At 41.4% G+C, this 18,478-nt stretch overlaps 1 protein-coding gene across 1 annotated transcript in view; it reads right to left on the reverse strand.

Annotated features, from left to right (window-relative positions):
* stxbp1a (syntaxin binding protein 1a) overlaps positions 1-11,503 on the reverse strand; it is a 23,790-nt gene extending 12,287 nt beyond the window's left edge. Inside the window, exons 1-9 of the mRNA XM_083793043.1 lie at positions 11,453-11,503; positions 9,433-9,514; positions 8,513-8,589; positions 7,598-7,676; positions 6,797-6,900; positions 2,476-2,624; positions 1,821-1,905; positions 1,554-1,684; positions 685-780 (exon numbers count right to left, since the gene is read on the reverse strand). Of these exons, the coding sequence (XP_083649169.1) occupies positions 685-780; positions 1,554-1,684; positions 1,821-1,905; positions 2,476-2,624; positions 6,797-6,900; positions 7,598-7,676; positions 8,513-8,589; positions 9,433-9,514; positions 11,453-11,497 (848 nt within the window). The 5' untranslated portion in view covers positions 11,498-11,503. The remainder of the gene's footprint in view (positions 1-684; positions 781-1,553; positions 1,685-1,820; positions 1,906-2,475; positions 2,625-6,796; positions 6,901-7,597; positions 7,677-8,512; positions 8,590-9,432; positions 9,515-11,452) is intronic.
* Between the last annotated feature and the right edge of the window lie 6,975 nt (positions 11,504-18,478).

Genomic DNA, 18,478 nt, shown 5'->3' on the forward strand with positions numbered 1-18,478 from the left:
AAAGGTCATAGATGTCCAGCTGTGACAGAGACTACTTAATATTCTATTATCTATTCTATTGATTGGTAACTTTTGGTGAAGAGAATGAATACAATACACAAGGGCAATTAGGAGGGTTATATGACACTGCAAACAGTATCAATCAGTTTCACTAAATTTGGTGTCTCCCCGAACCCAAACTTTCAAATATATTTCGCATCATCATCAGGCGGGTGGAAATGGCAGAAACTGGAAAAAGGTTTTCTTCAAGTAAAACTTGGAATACTTTGTTTGGCATATCCATATTTGCAACTAGCATTGTGCGACCGGCCAGACTAGACTATTCATGTGGGATGAACAAAAAACAAAGCGGCGCCATCCGGAAACCACAATCGCATACCGCTTTCTAGTAGGCCGTGGCCTAGACTGGATCACGTTGGTCAGTTCGGAATGAAAACGGAGGCTTTCCTCCATGTTGTCAAAGCCAGGTTAGCACACGCCCACACAGTACACGTTATTGCTCCCGTGGGGGACATTCAATGAAAGCTATTGCATCACCACTCCCCAATTTAATTGCTTAAAACATTCCCATTTATGTGTTAAGTAACGTTGCGGCCAACAACTTGTTTGTCAAGGCAATGGTGAGAGTGTGCACCAGGCAGAAAGGTCAAAGAAACAAAGGATCAATAATGTAGTTGTACTTACTGCGACACCTCGGCTATGTGTTTGTGTCTGAGGCCGACCCACAGGTCGTCATCCTCATGCAGAAGAACCTCCTTGTCATTGCCCCCCATGTCATACCTGAAACACAGGAACACAGTGACACAGTGGAATTAGAACAATCAATCATCAATCATCAATCAAGTACAATCTAATTGATTAAAATAGAGGCAGACACAGTGAGATGGGGAAATAACTTTGAAGGGTTGTCAGAATTGCGGGTATCCATGACGAAACAGGCGCCTCAATAACATGAAGCCATCCTCAGAAGCACACAAACCTCCCTCCTCCGACCTATGGTGTCTACGTCATACACATGATAAAGAATGATTTACACAGATATTGCTGCGTCTAAGCTCTTCATGGCCGGAAGGTCTATCTATGTATGCGATGAATACAGAATCAGGAAATGCAGTCTGGAGGAGGGGGAAGTGTGGGCACAGAATATGGGAAAAATAATGTGTTGGTAGCTCAAACAAAAACTACATTTGGAATTTTTACTTAACGTCAACCACTGTATAAGCCCAAACATTAACATGATTCTGTTAAGGGCTCAACGATAGGCTATTCGCTGTGTTACGGTTGTTCCAGACAAAAAGGCTCTGATGAAGTTCATATTAAATACAGAATATTATGTTGAATTTACTCAAAGTCCTTTTTAATTAATCCACCAGAGATTTTCCTGTCTTACTATTGAATAACAGTTTTATCCCTCAAATAATAGTATAATAGATCTAAAGAGCAATATAATAGCTCTATTATAATAATGATATAATAGCTCGGATAATGTAAAAACAAAAGCGAACAGAACAGGGCCCAATACAATAGGATAGAGGGCACACACAGACACATACTTGTACACATCGTTTTCGATGGGCAGCAGGTCGTATCCCATAGCCTGGAAGGTCAGTTCATGGAGAACGGGTGACGCTGGGTCAAAGGCCCTGTCCAGGATGATGAGCTGAGAACGGGCCTTGTCTGGACCCTGTAGAGAGACAAGGAGCCAGTCAGAGGATAGGGAACGATAGAGGAGAGCCATACAGAAATAAAAGAAGGACAAAAATATGATTGAGGAATGACAAATGGGGTGATTTAGTATACTTGGGTTCTCCAAGACTCACCTCTCCCATGGTGGGGTCGTCTGCCTTGTAGGCATCCAGTTTGTCTTGTACCAGCTGGGCCAGAGTGGCATTGTCCTTGTACTCGCTGGTGGAGAGAGAGAGAGAGAGAGAGACAGAGAGAGAGAGAGAGACAGAGAGAGAGACAGAGACAGAGACAGACAGAATGAGGTATGCCAGAAAATACCTCATGATTTTCTTTCATAAACCAAAATACTGTGTATTACTGTATACTGACACCTTCTCTAAAATATGTGAGAGTGGCAGTCAGTTTCCCTCTATAGGAGGGGGTGTGTGCAGGGAGAGGGGTGCTAATCTATATTAAGGCCTGTTCCTAACTTCCTACAAAGTAAAATCAGCAAATGTACTCCAAAAGTGTGCAAATGGAACCAAAGTGATCCATTTCAACTCCTCTCCTCGCACAAAAGGCTGAACGAAGACCATCTTTACAAAATGTGACGTTATCATTTTACGACTATTATGTTTTTTTTTGGGGAAGCCAGCCTCATTTGCAAAGCATCCGTATATAGCACTACAGCATCTCATTTGCTAAATGTCATGCATCCCTTTTTAACGACGACGCGTCTGGGAAGGCCACCCCTGCAGGGTGCCTGCCAGTGGCTGCACACCCCACCCCCACCAGCGCTTTGTGGCTTACCCTCTGTATCTGACGGCAGGGTACTCCTTCAGGGTGGCACACAAGGTGGCCAGCTGCTCTGCCAACCTCTCCATCACTGGGTTCTTCAGCTGAGTCTTGTGGGGGCTGTAGAAACTCTGGAAGGCATCTGGGTTGTCCAGAGAGTACACCTGGAACACACACACACGAAATATGTATTCATGTCCACATAAACAGAATTACAGGAGCCTTGTACAAAAGGACATAAACACTGCCAGTGCAGTCAGATAATATATAGGAAAACAGCCACTTACAAGGTGCATATAAGGCGGAACATTGTTACATACAATACTTGTCAAACACAGCAGGGTAAAGGGAACAACGCCTCCTCCAAACTCACGCATGCATGCACAATCACAGAGCACATGAAACGGATGTATAATATACTGTGTGTTGTTGTTTTTGGAGTAGACTGTGACCCAGGCATTCATGCTGGGTGACAATTTGTTGTCTGTTGTTTAGATAGTCTTATTTAGTCAACGATAAAATAGCCTTTGATCAGCCATGTTGGTGGACATGTTTGTCATGTCCAGTTACTTCGCCCGTGGTGACATTTACAGTTAAGTGTGCCATGCCATGGCACTTTAGCTTGAGCCTCTCGTGTCCTTTCATCACTGCCCTCGCCACGGGCAAATACAGGCTGGGTATGTGATAAAGCATTGAACATTTCTGCCCCTCAAGACTGATTTACTTCATTCGTCTCACACAGAAAATAGCCTAAATATCTTGTAGATTGTCTATTTGCGGCTATAATCGTCACCATCTGTCTACCGTTCTCAGGTCTTGTTCTCCTGCTCGTATGCGTTTAATATTCCTCTCATCACACATTGTATTGACTCAACCCCTCCCCTTCTCCCCTCTCGCTCTCTCTCCCTTTCTCTATTCTCTATATTTATTGCCTCTCCTCCCCTCTAGTCCCCTCCTCTGCATCATACCCCCCCCCCCCCCCCCCCCCTCCCACCTCCATCTGTCCATGGTCACGTGACAAACAACCCTCCTGCAGATGCGTCCACCATTTGCGGCGTTCCCCATTGGCTGCCGTTTGCTGTGTGGATTCTGCATTGTCCAATTAGGGAACGGGCTGTGGGTCTGAGGGCGGGCTCATGTGCCAGCACTTTGGCCTGCAGCATAAACCTCTGACTCTGAATTAATCATTGTAGACAGGGCATTGTGGGTCAGACAGCATCCTCAGCCAGTGAAACAGTGAGGGAAGACATTGGGGAGACATGAGGGGTGGAGGATAGAGGAGATGAGGGGTGGAGGATGGAGGATGTGATAAAGAAAGGAGAAGACAATCAACATAATGGCCCTCATTTATCAAATAGAAAAATGGATGTACGGACATCTCGCCGCAACTTTCGCCATTTATCAATCTGTCGTTAATTTGACGTGAGTGTAGCCAATGCTCAAATCTCACGTCAGGTCTAAGCATGTGTGCGCAAATCATTTTGGCGCAGCATAGTCTAGCATTAAGGGGTTTTAACCGGTGACAAGATTACAAGCATTTAAAATCGAGGGATTAAAAACAATGTATTAAATGTAACCAACTGTCATTCAAGGTATTTTGACAATGGTAGATCTGGTTCTATTAAGACCTGGATACTCGCACGTAGTCGAGAGGATTATCATTTTTGCAAAACAGCAGCGTACGGACATGTCTCCAGGGCGCACTGCAGCTGGAGTCATATGTAATCTCGGTGCTGGGTGTAATTAAAATTCAAAACATATTCCACTCATGTGTGGAAGTACAAATAGTTGTACTAGTTTAAAATAAAATGACAAATCGGGGTCTAATAACGGCACAGTGGCATTTCCTGTGGATTTCTGACGTCACGTGATATTGATGACATCAGTCTTTCCCAAATATAGAGGGACGGCAGACGATGGGTCTGAAATGATTAATCCACAAAATATGAAAACTTTATATATTCACAAACAAAAGGCACCGATCATCCCAGTGGTTTGTGATATTGGCTGCAGACACACAGACCCTTTTCTAGACTGCTTAGCCCCTAGGAGCTATGCCGTATTTCCCTTTTTTCACCTCATACATACACATATACCGGTATGTGTATGTATATGTATTGTGTATGTATAAGTTGTAGCAAATATAGCGTAGGCTAACATATGCTTATATAAAATCTGGTATGTATGTGTAGGGAATATATAAACAATATCCTATAAAAAAAAAAATCATTTAATTGGTTAGAAATCATGGCTATAAATGGAGGTCAAATTCGTTTATCATAGTTTGAGCGAATAATAATTATCTGGTCTCAAGATGGTTCGCCCAGGAACGCTTGGCGAGCATCCAAGAAGTCTATTCGACTTTGATCACGTGGTTTAACATTAAGTGTCCTTGGACAGTCTCCCATTATAGGACGGACGAAAAAATAATATACGATATAGAGGCCAAGGTGTCTCAGTGAGTTTCAGCAACATTTTAACCCTTAACCCATTTACTGTAGGCCTGACCTCGAAATAAATAGAAAATCTTCTAAATCCTCCAAATATTTTCACGATTTTTCAAAAATAGCAAACCTACAAGCTCGTATGAGCTATGAGCTTGTAGATCTGCTATTGTTCAATAGCTAAATTATAACAATGTTTAAAACACCAAAAGGGGTTCCCGCCCAAATTGGTTAATACCACTCAGAATGAACATAACATGTTTAGCAGTGGAAATTAACACAGAGAGAGATAACAGGTCTATGTGACCTTGTGGATTTAATCTGGCATCCCTAAAAAACATCTTCATTCTTCAACTTCATTTTCAAAAATAGCAAGAACAGAGGATATGCAATTATGCACATGCACGAGGCGCCAAGCTTGTAGATCAGCTATTACTCACAGCGTACAACTAAGTATAAATGAGGGCTTAAGTTGTTAAACAACTTAAGTTTTCAGGACCTGAAGCACCCTGAAAAGAGAGACAGAGAAGCAGGGTGGGCATGGGAGACTCGATTTGATAGCTCGAGAGGGCGTGAAGAAGGAAGGAAAGGGAGGGAAAGAAAGGAGAGAGTAACGATGTGACATAGGTGGTCAGTGTATGTGTATGGTTGCGGTCACGGTGCACCCATGCATGCAAGAGCGTAGCCATGTATAGACATTTTGGGGGAGGATGAAATGTCTGTGCTCTGTCGGTAGAATCACTCATCTGTTAATCGCAAAAGACGTGTGGTAATCTCGTTTTACTGACTGACCTTGACGACCATTTTAATTTGACACATTGAGTAAAAAGATTCAGGAATAGGACATAGGCTATACAAGGTGGTGAATAAATGCCTAAGTATTGGGACATATCTACATTAAATTAAAATAAGGTAATAAGAGAGAGTTGACAATGTTAATTAAGCCATTTAGACCTGATGCCTATTCTAAAAAAGGCTTCTAAATCCTGGCCTAAAAACTTAAATATTTATTCAAAAATTACCAAATAATTATATGTATACTATATACTGTACATAGCAACAACAACCCAAAAATTGGTTCCGGTCTACAAAGGTAAAGCCCCTAAAAGGGGAGGATAGAAGTAACATATTTTCTACTGTACATTGGCGGGGCAGATTGTTCTTTTTTTCTCTATACCGCTACGCCCATGCACACACATGCATGTGTGCGTGTACCTGCAGATAAAATCTCTGCATACTTTCCCTTTCCATCCTCCTCCCCCTCTTGTCTCTGTCCTTTGTAAGCTGTTTTTGTTTTATTATCAGCATCGTTGACGATGCTATTTCAGTCCATGTCCTTCCTGCTATCAGTAGCTCCTTCATCCTAGATACCTTTTACTATACTTCTATCTATCTCTGGATCGTACTACTACTGCATGGTCTGGTGATTAATTGTCATTGACAGTGATTAGGCCAACAGAAACAACAAGCGACCACATTCCATCTCATGGTCAATGGGCGAGATGGAGAGAGTTGGACTGTAAAAAGGCCTGATGTGTTCATGTAACCACCTTTCGTACCTATTTTGGGAACGTCATTATAGTTGAAACTTGTCCAAAAAATGTACATATTTTTCAAGCTCATAACGTGTCGCGAAGTGACACATTGTGAGCTTGTAGTTCGGCTATCTTAGCAGCAGGACACTGTCGGACGAAATAGGGCTTCAATTAACACTGTCTGGATCATGGTCAGTAGATATACACCTAGCTCGTTTGTTTTCCTTTCATTCGTCTTTATTTTTGTATTAATACAAATATTTAGCAATATACAGAGTGTTAAAGTAACTCCAACTCCAAGTATTGGAGTGAACGCGCTGCATTTCAGTGTGCACACATCTCCGCGTCATATCATACCTGTGACTCATAGGGCAAGAAGGCGATGTTGATCTCAGTCAGAGTCTTGATGGTTTTGGAGGCACGGCTCTTCACCAGCTCGTTGAACAAGGGGTCAGGGCAAGCTGGAGAAGGGAGTGGGAGAGAGACCTCTGTCAAACACAGCTACAAACAGACTACAGTTGACTTGTTTCTGTTAAACCTGCTGTGCGTGCGTGCGTGTGTGTGTTCTGGAGACCCCTATTGTAGTGGGAATTACTGTAGGCACAGGGATTGATTGATCACCACCCTTATGTAGGCGCAGGGATTGATTGATCATGGCTGAGAGGGGACACACTATACCACAGACCATTAGCATGTTGACAAATTCTGAAAACAAGATTCCAGTGTACTTTTCTCGGTGACCATAGTGCTGATGACAAAAAGACTTTCAAGTATTTGACCAGTACTTCATCAGAGACTATAGTTTTGGTCACCCCAGTAATGTCAGACATTAGTCTTCCTAGGTTTTCGCAGTCAGTGTTAAAGTTTGTCGCTTAAAACTATGACGAAAAACCTTTTTTCACTGGCGAAAATGAATAAAAACTAAATAAAAAACAAACTATCATGACAAGAAATTCAGTCAGTCTGGAGTGGATCTTCACATACAGCCGATTAATCGATCGAGTTGATTCTCACCTATTTAAGGATTTCAAGGCCATACCCATGTAACTTGAAACGTTGTTGTTGTAGGTTGAAATAAAAAGGACGGGAGCAGAATTATATCGTCAACAAATAAAACTAGACTTAAATGATGTGAAGTGTTAAAAGCTCTCTACTCACAGTCAGTGAAGAAGACGTGGGCCCCCTTGTATTTTGCTGAATGAGGGTCTTTAAAGTCTGCAATCAGGGTGTGCACGGACTGAGGAGAGAGAGCACAGACAAATATACAACGATGCACTCTGTGTGTTTGAGTGTGTGAACTGTGAAGTCATCAAGGGTTCCATTCTTCTTAAACAGAATGTCTCTTCGTACGGTGCATGCTAATCTACAAGCTTGATGCTTTTCCGCTAGGTGTCACATTTTGACACGTTCAGAAATATTTGTTCAATGTGGTTTAAAAGAGAGAGAGATTCTTTTTTATTATATTGTGATATTATCAAACATAAATACAGTATCAAACATTTTCAGTCATTACCCCACCGGCCATAAAAGACTAGAGGGGAGCTAGAGCAGAGAATCCCCCATCCCTCCCAGAAAATGCAACCCTGGTATAGTTGTAGTAAACGGTTGTAGTAGTGGAGGGGGATTTGGTCAAATGATTAACCACAATTGAACCCCAGCATCCATATTCTGGGGGGTAACATTAGCCAAAAACACCTGATCTACATGCAGTACATGTTTTTATACATGTTTGTAGGTCGGCTATTTTTGGTGAAGAGATTGGGTGTCTGTAGGCTACTGTAGAGGGGAAAGGAAGCAGTGTACAGTAGATGAGCACCCCCGCTTCTAAAAACACTGTAGCACTACACCCCTGGAAGCTCAGAAGGACAGGGGGAGTGGGGCGGCCATGGTAACAGAGGAGTATGCGTCGCCTCGGTTGAGTCAACAATGGTGTGTGTTCTCCATCAGCACCATGGCATATGGTTCCTGCTGCTAAGAAAACAGACCTGGTTGCCAGAGACACGGCTCTAAATATACACCGTGAAAAGGATGGAGGTTTGTGTGTGTGTGTGCGTGCGTGCACATGCGTGTTACCTTCTCTGTTGGTGTAATCAGGTAAATAGCCTCCAGGGTGGGAAGAGGCTCTCTGCGTTTGTTTATATCCTCCACAACTAGAGGAGAGGGGGGGGGGGGGGAGAGAAAGAAAGAAAGAAAGAAAGAAAGAAAGAAAGAAAGAAAGAAAGAAAGAAAGAAAGAAAGAAAATGTCCAAGAGGAAGTTCAGTAATGCACCAAATAACTAACACCTGCTGTATCCTAATGGTAGCCGGAAGTTGCAGAATGTCTGAATGTCTCAGTGTAGAATCATTAATGTTCATTTAATGAGGATTTGACTGTGTCATCTCTAATCAAAGCATAGTGTGCGTCCCTTCCACTTCATCATTACAGTAGTAGGGGTGCAACAGTTAATCGAAGTAATCGATTTAATCGGTAATAAATAGTAATAGAAAATGTATAATTTCATGAAATAATCGACTAATAATCAATCCCTATTTTGGGTTAGGGTTCACAATATTAGAAAACTGGTAGATCGGCTAATGTCACTGAGCTTGTAGGTCGCCATCTATTTTTGACACCATTGTGCTACGAACTGTAAAATAAAACTTACGTGGTCAATCATTCTGTTTATTCTGTATATATTTTTAAATGTGTTTCCCGATTATTTGATCATCATGAAGCGACGCAGTGTGAGGTTGTCGATCAACTATATTTTCAAAAGTACTTTTACCTTTGGTACTTTAATAAAGTATACTTTTATGCCAATACCATTTTATTCAAGTATATTTTTAATACGAAACTGACTTATAACAATGTATTTTTACATTGTGGTATTGATGCTTTAAAACATACAGTATGGAAGGAACAGCAGAGGAGGCCCCTCAGAGCCAGCTAGGGGCCCAGGCTTACACTGTACCACTGTACACTGGAACATGAAAGATAAATGTTTATCCCTTACTGGTGATGCCTTCCGTCATGATGTCTGTCATCTTGCAGCAGGAGGACAGCATTCTCATGCTCAGCTGATCCACAATGAGTGCCTGGAAACAGGACACACGCCGGGAAACATGTACGCGTTAATATAAAAACCTTACACACTGTCAGAATATATTCTTTGTGTTACATATATCTGTTGTTTATGTTATTACATCATTGCTTTGATTTTGGATCTCTTTTAGCCTTTCGGCTAATCTTCCCCAAGAGTCCAGAAATAAATTAAAACATTACAGAATACATTATATTATATTACAAAATAGTACATTGCATTTCAAAAATACATTACAAATTACACTGATGCTAAAAGACAATAGTGAGTATATACCTATACCTATACCTCTAATCCTTCACCTACTGTATCTATAGTGGACTATGCAGTCATGCATTGCTCAGTATTAGAAAAACACTAGAGATTATGCCGTCTGAAGTACAGTACCTTCAATTCAGATGACATCTTTATTTAATAATAACAATTTCTGACTTTTCACAATTAACTTTACATTTCTACACTCACCGAATTAAATGAACACTGACTGTTGTCGAGTGATTATCAAAAATGTGGTTTACTGCCATGCCACCAAACGTTACAAAGCTCACTCACAAACGGTTATAGTACAAAAGATTCAGCTTCATGTTCCTAACCTCTCACATGCTCAGTTGCTCACCCAGAAAATGACATCAAATGTAACGCTGAGGTGTTCATGACAGGAATAACCGAAATGTCTTGTTCTACTGTTCTTAAAAGATTTTGAATTTATAGGGTAAGCTAAATCATTTATCACTTTGGCACAAAATGATGGGGAAAAAAAGAACAAAACAAAGAAAATAATAGTGGTACAATTTAGCAGTCGTCTTGTCATGTCCTCATTCAAATACTGAGCATTTGAGGCACATTTTTACCCTATCGTGAGAGATCTCTAGCAGTAACAGCTAACTACCGGTAGAATATCCGTCCCTTGAAATGTACAACAGTGTTTCACTGTTCACACTCACTATATTTACAAGCTCACCATACATCACATTCACAACATGTTGTGAGAATGTAGATCTGCAATGTTTGGTGACAGACACCGCCATACAAAAAATACATTTGTCTAAGAAAATGGGATGTTGCAGCCATATCCCTTTTAACCCTAGAACACTACACATATTTTTGTTACACCATCACTAAACACGGGTATATTTTACCCGCAATACATGGCAACTTGAGCTACTCTTCTTTAATATTTCATCATGACTTTTCACAAAACAACTAAAAATAGATGGGGGGCAAAATCTGTGAAGAATTAGCATTTTGGTTTTTAAATATTCCCAAAAAAGAGAAATTAAGTAAAGAACAGAATTTTAAATAGTGCATTGTGGGTGAATGAAATTTTTTCTCCATCACACTATCACTAAACAGGTGAAATTCACCCGAAGACATGCCGGTAGAAAAAAACAGGGATGTGGGCAGGGAAACAAACCTACCTTCTATGATGTCACTGAGCATCATGAAGGTACTGAAAGACCACCCACCTCAGACATCAGCAACATTATGATGTCACTGAGCATCATGAAGGTACTGAAAGACCCACCCTCCTCAGACATCAACAACATTATGATGTCACTGAGCATCATGAAGGTACTGAAAGACCCACCCACCTCAGACATCAGCAACATTATGAAAATTGCACAAATATAATCGTCTGGGTGAAAATCACCCGTGTTTAGTGTACTAGGGTTAATGAAGTTGAGGACATAATGAATATGATTTTGGAGTGAGTTTTGTGGTGTGTTCTACCGTGTTATGCTATATACATAGTATCACGTGCAGATTTCTTTGTGGAAAAAAAGCATATGCGCTCTACTATTTCATCCATTGACGCACAAGCATATGACCACGACTATGCACATATGCCCTCCGAAAAAGAAAAGGAGGTTTTTCAATTCTTGTACATTTATTGTGCTTGGTTTTTTAAAGACATTTTGAGGGCGATTCCTACCTTCCATTCTCCCTTCTTCTTCACCTTCTTGATAACATCATTCATAATCTCTGTGAATAAAAGAGAGAAAAATACAAATCAGTTTTCAATCATCATCATTTCAATACATCTTGCAAGGGTTCTTCTGACAACTATGGAATAGGTCTCTCTCTGTCTGTCACACTCACAAGCATGCTGCCGATAATCCCCTAACAATAATAATTTGTAATTCACACACACACACACACACACACACACACACACACACACACACACACACACACACACACACACACACACACACACACACACACACACACACACTGTAACCAGCAGGTGGGTCTATTCTCCAACAGGGAGTTAATCTCTCCAACCACAGAGGTATAAACCTGTCTGCTCGTCTGCCTTGTCTGAGTTGACCAACAATAATTGGTAACAATCATAGTTATGGGGCTGGGATATTATATTGTGTCAATGTTGTGATAGGAGACTAGATATTGTCTGTGGTCTAATAAAGTTGTAATTTATACTTTCAAAAACTATAAACATAGCGAAAATAGCACATTTAAAAGCCCCACACGTTGCAGATTCCGAGATTCATGGCATGTAGTAACTCAGTGTACTTGCATGTATTGTTTACAGTGGTTTCTGTAATGCTTTTTAGCATTGTCAGTGTATTTGCTTACAGCGCTTATGTTTCCATCAGTGTAATGTCATTTGATCTCTATCGTACTACCTGAAGTGATTTCCATTTGAGTTTTTATGCAATACCTACTACCAATTCCTGCTCGTCAATGGAGGAAGGCCACCGACCTCCAACCACCGCAGTTGGTTAGTTGTATTGCATTAACATACCATAGAGAGAGGTTACGTTTTATTCACAAACTAAAAAGTTATCGATAGCAGCTTTAAGTAATTTAATTTAAGTTTTTGAAATGGAGGAAAGTAAAATTAATGCAAAGACACAACACACCAATCATACAGTACTTGCAAGACACCGAGTACTGAACACAACGACGAAGGAAATATTTTAGGAGGCAGGTTGGCATTAACACGATTTTTTTTCAAGTGATTTATGAGCCATGAAAAACGTCCCAGTTCAAAACAGCGTCAGTGCCATGATAACCGCCGCAGTACGAAGAGAATAATAATCTTATCCACCACAGATCAGGGATTAACGGTCATGTTTGTGCCTCTGTGCCATGATGCTGATATTAGCTTGATCTGTGTACACTGGTCATCTGGCTGTGGTATTAGAATAAATCCATTTAGGGTGAATTGCTGCTTATATCCAGTTGTATCACTGTAAAGTACTAAGCCTGGATTCTGGTAGATTACGGCAGATTAAAGGGGAAAAGCATGTTGTGGAGACTAGGAAAGGCATTTAAACAAGTGGGGGGATTTCCGTGCGTGCGTGCGTGCGTGCGACCGACCGACAGAAAGAAAGAAAGCTTTTTATAGGAATATGTCACAGTCAATTTAACCACGGCTACTTTAAACATTTTTAAACTTTACTTTACGAAACATTTCAAGAACCCAAATGGGGATCCCTTAATTGAACAGAATATTTTCAGATGGGTATCCAACTATATCCACGCCCAAATACAATTAATGTTAATCTGGGGGTCCTTGACATGAAAAGGTTTGAGCGCCACTGTTCCATCTAGACACATAATCCAACAGTCTGAGTCAGTCTTTGTGACGTCATGGTCTCTTATGGGAGACACACAGGATCTTGAAATAGAACGTCGACGTGTTTCACTGAGGAGAGTGACTCCCTGATTCAGCACCGGTCTATTTCTACTGTAGCCTGGGAACCAGACCAATCTGCCACAGGAAAAGGAGAAGAACAAAAAAAACATTCCCTGGGGAGATTGGTCTGGCACCCCCCAGTTTGCATTACATTTCGCTCACCCCAGAGTTGTGGGTGACCAATCGGAGCCCACTATTCAAAGTGAGATTTGTTTGTGCTGTGACGTTGGAAGCTGTTTGCAACCGCCCCTTGAAAATAAATCTTCCACAACAAAGTTCCAGACTAATAATATCTACTCACTAGTGACATTAGTCTGGCCAGTGGCAATGCCAGGCTATCTATTTCCAGCCCCTCCCATTGCTATGATGTACTACAGTCATGGTTCTCAAAGTGAGGGGGTTCCAACTTCCCAGGGGTCCCCAGCTAAATTATTGGAGGAACCAAACGGACCCTTACAGGTCTGTAACTGAGAGTACAAATGGAACCTAATGGCCCTGTAAGGGTCAATTTGGTTCCATTTGCACACTCTCAGAGGCCTCATGCAGTCCTTGAACTACTGTGGAGGGAAAACCTAGCCTTCGTAACAATATGAATATTTGCTCTGGATCAGAGCGTTCGTTCACCAAATGCCTATATTGTAATTATGACAAAGTTTCAAAGATGCAAGGTTGTCTGAAGATACAGCTTTTTTAATCCATGAACAAGATAAAATAACACTTCGGATTTTACTGTGTGGAGGATATCCGTCATTCGCTTTCCCTTTCCTCTTCCATTGCTGATGTATTTCCTCTTTTTTGCCCCTCATCCTTTTCCTGCAGGCGAGTGACTGCTTTTATGTATTTCCTATTGTTCTTCAGTGTGCGATTATATAAAAAATAAATAAAGCAGTGCCCTGCCAATGCTGAAAATAATACAAAATGAAGTAAAACATAAAACGAATTAAATGTGCCGCACCGATATATAAATGGATTGGACAATGTGTAGCAGACAGCAGACAGTAACTCTGGTTTGATTCCAACTGGCTGCAGGTTGTCTCTGTCCTGTCTAAATAAAGTGCAAACTGGCTGAAAATAATCAAATAAAATTAATATTAAATGTAGAAAGCTTAGTGTGCCACACACATGCACCCGTGTGTGCCTCCCACACACAAACCAGTCTGACATAAGAAACAGCGACCAGAATAAACACACAATGGCCAGCCCAGCTGTGTCAACCAACTGGGATCACACACACACACACACACACACACACACACACACACACACACACACACACACACACACACACACACACACACACATACATGGAGTCAGATCTAGCTTACAAGACTGCAGTGGACCCACAGCATAGTGAGCATACAAGGCTGTTGTCCAAGTCTCTTTCAAGCTGGCCATACGAAGTTACATCATGACATTATTGCACAATAGCCGATCTACAAGCTCACAGCCCGTCGCACACTAAGTATAAATCAGGCTTTAGTCTCAGGAGGCTGTCAGCAGTGAGCCATTATGTCACATTGCTCATTGCTCCTTCTCAACATCCTGCATCCTTGACCCCAAATATGCACACGATCCAGCGATGCAGTGCAATGTTGACATAGTCTTCCTTCGCATCATGGTCCATTCCTTAGAGGCGGCTTCACCTAGGAGTATACGTAACGTGACCCATTCCTTTCTCTCCTCTGGATCTCAGCGTCACAACACTGAGTGCAACACCAAGAGAGATCTTAAAGAGACAGGAAGCCATTTCAGTGGAGCGCGTAATGAATTAGGCTCGGTTACTGAGTGAGGGCGTACAAGACAGGCCTGAGATTTCATCATTTTAGATGCAGGACCACTTGGCATTTGGTGTTCTCAAAGGACGAAATACCAGGGCAGCAAAGCCATCAAATAAAACCATGATTTTAAGCAGCTCACAGAAAGTGAGGACAGAAAATTGAGGACACCAATTGTGATTGGCCGGAATGTGATGATGTATATAATGATGTATGGTGATCAGAGTGCCCCTCACTTCCCACACGTGTGATTTTTAATATAGACCTAGTAAAACTATCAGTGTAAAAAAGGTATGGAGTATGGAGGAGAATTCAGAATCTCATGAATGCCACTTTGGCCACATGGAATATAATTTTTTAGGCCAAAAATGCTCCATTACCTCCCTGCCCTGGTATAAAGATGCATCGTCAAGGTTTAAGTTTACAAAACCAACAACCACTATATAGCCACACCCTGAAGAAGACACCGGTTGGCGTTTGGTGGCCTTTTATCAGTTTTAATATTTATAGCCCTGTCTAATTAATAAAGGCTTTTTAATCTATCCTTCAAGCTCAAGTGTGCTTGAAGTCCGTCTACACTAACCACTATTTTGGGGCAAAGCTCACAACGTATGGCAATTTTTGGCAAAGAGATTATGTGTTGAGTACTAGCAGACATGGGGCTCCATTTTCGTCACCGCTAAACCCCTTATCCCTAAACTTCTTTGCCTTTTTTTTTTACTATTTTGCGAAACATTTTAGAATAGTTAAAATGGCCAGTCTACAAGCTCACAACGTGTCAATGTAGAGTCTAGCTGAACTATTCAAAAATGTTTTTCAAAATAGTAAAAAAAAAAAAAAGGCAAAGACATTTAGGGATAAGGGGTTTAGCGGGGACGAAGATGGAGCCCCTAGTGTAGAACCCTGCAGGTGGACCCCTGCATTATCTTTAGTATAATATCTCTATCTTTGGTGAGGACTCTGAGGAGCCAAACTGACCCCTGCATTATCTTTAGTATAATATCTCTATCTTTGGTGAGGACCCTGAGGAGCCAAACTGACCCCTGCATTATCTTTAGTATAATATCTCTATCTTTGGTGAGGACCCTGAGGAGCCAAACTGACCCCTGCATTATCTTTAGTATAATATCTCTATCTTTGGTGAGGACTCTGAGGAGCCAAACTGACCCCTGCATTATCTTTAGTATAATATCTCTATCTTTGGTGAGGACTCTGAGGAGCCAAACTGACCCCTGCATTATCTTTAGTATAATATCTCTATCTTTGGTGAGGACTCTGAGGAGCCAAACTGACCCCTGCATTATCTTTAGTATAATATCTCTATCTTTGGTGAGGACCCTGAGGAGCCAAACTGACCCCTGCATTATCTTTAGTATAATATCTCTATCTTTGGTGAGGACTCTGAGGAGCCAAACTGAGTTCCTGACCAATGTGTGTCTTTAGTGAGGCTCTGACTGGCATTAGGTCTGTGACATAATAACACCAAGTCCAACTTGTGTGGCCTGCTTTAAACCTTGATCCAGTGCTTTGGCAAAAGACTAGATTTAATGGTAGAACACTATATATTAATCCTTGGGAGAGGTGCAAAGTGCAACATTAAACATTTCACTGTAAAGTTCAGAAGATATTAAACAAATTGACAATATTTTTGCATGCCACTTGTACAGTGAAGTAACAACATTAATATTATTTTTTTCATTTTGAAATTTAACAATAATTTTCAGTTAAATGTAATGTAATGCATTGCATCCAAAACTTTTAATGTCAAGGCCCCACAAATGAATATGTATTTGGCTGCGGAACCACATCTGAAAATATTTTGTGCCAGGGAGTAGGGAAGGAGTAGGGGAGGGACCCCCAAAACCTGAGTTTTGTTCAAATGTTTCCAAAATATTCTAGATATTTCACTTTTATTTATGCTAGGCCACAAAAGCCAGGCAGATCGCAGGACAACTGCTGTAATGAATGCTGTAACAGCCATGGGCTCTTTTACGGTAGCATCCATCTTATTATAGGTCTGATGTGAAGACCTATAATATACACTATATCAAACTGTGTGTGCGCGGTGTGTGCACGGTGTGTGTGTGTGTGTGTGTGCGTGCGTGGGAGGGAGGAAGATATAGCTCAGCTCACGTAATTCTGCCTACTAGAAGCGTGGGAGGAAGAGAAGGCTCAGCTCATGACACAGCACTCTTCCCTCAGTAAGAGCAGCAGACAACGCTGCATCTAGGAGGCCTATTTTAGCAAGCCCATTAGGTTATACAGCCCATTGAGAGTATATCATTATACTATGACGAGGTAGGGCAATTAATTAATTCACAAACGAAACGTTGAAGGCTTTCCTGACAGCAGTGATATACAGTAGGCCTACGCGCGTGTGTGTGTGTGTGTGTGTGTGTGTGTGTGTGTGTGTGTATATGCATGTGTTTGTGTGTGTGCGTGCCTACAGTGGGGGCTGCAGGCACTGCGTCACACAATAAGCCCAGATGAGTGTGATGCTCTGGTCGAGCAATGCTTCCAAGGTCAGTGCAAGCAAAGAGCCCTGTGTGTGTGTGTGTGTGTGTGTGTGTGTGTGTGTGTGTGTGTGTGTGTGTGTGTGTGTGTGTGTGTGTGTGTGTGTGTGTGCGTGCGTGCATGAGTGCGTCTTGGTCCTGTGACTGCAGTGGAACTTGGGTGCTATTCAAGGATTTGAAGGACCCCAATCTATTACAGTGTACAATTCTCAGTGTTTGTTTGACTCAAATGGAAACAAATGGGGTCCATATGGTTCCAAGTGTACACTCTCAGAGTTACAGACCCAAAAGCTTCCATTTAGACCCCTGGTGGTGGTCCCTGCGGTTACACACTGGCATTACGAAGCCCACAATTCCGACACATCGCCTTTCCAACTCGCCTCATTACTAACCTGTCCCTAACCCTAACCATAACCGCACGCGTAAGCCACGTAGTGGAATGTCACCCTGTCCACGGTCCCTGCACCCGTCAATGAGAAATAGTGCTATGGGATGGCTACTTACAAACACTGGCCTTTGTTAACTGTTAACTGTATTATTAACTATCAGTGTTACTACAGCTAACTGGCTAGTAAGGCTAGTCTCTCCAGATGCCATTATTCCACAGTCTGTTGACAGCAGAGACAGCTGTCAAAGCACGTATAATTAAAAATAAAAAGATAAAACATGGCTAACATCCTGACAGGTTATAGTAGTGGATGACTACTGTACAGAAATGTACAGTAAAACCAAGTAGCTAGTAAAATATTGTACATAATATAGATGTGAATGAATGATATATGTAGGTCCTGTATTAGCACAATTTATGTTAATCACTTGAATTTTCAACTTGTGTCTGTTTGTACAAGAACAAGGACCACAATGAAAATAAGTCAATCAATGATAACTGACAACAATAAAGGCAATATAAAGTTGTTGGATTACTGATGTGATATCTAGCGTGTCATACTATTAATGACTTGACCAAACATTCATTCTAAACCAAATGATGGTTTGGAAAATTGCCA

This window comes from Protomyctophum parallelum (assembly GCF_964188405.1).
Source record: "Protomyctophum parallelum genome assembly, chromosome: 21".
Classification (NCBI taxonomy): domain Eukaryota; kingdom Metazoa; phylum Chordata; class Actinopteri; order Myctophiformes; family Myctophidae; genus Protomyctophum; species Protomyctophum parallelum.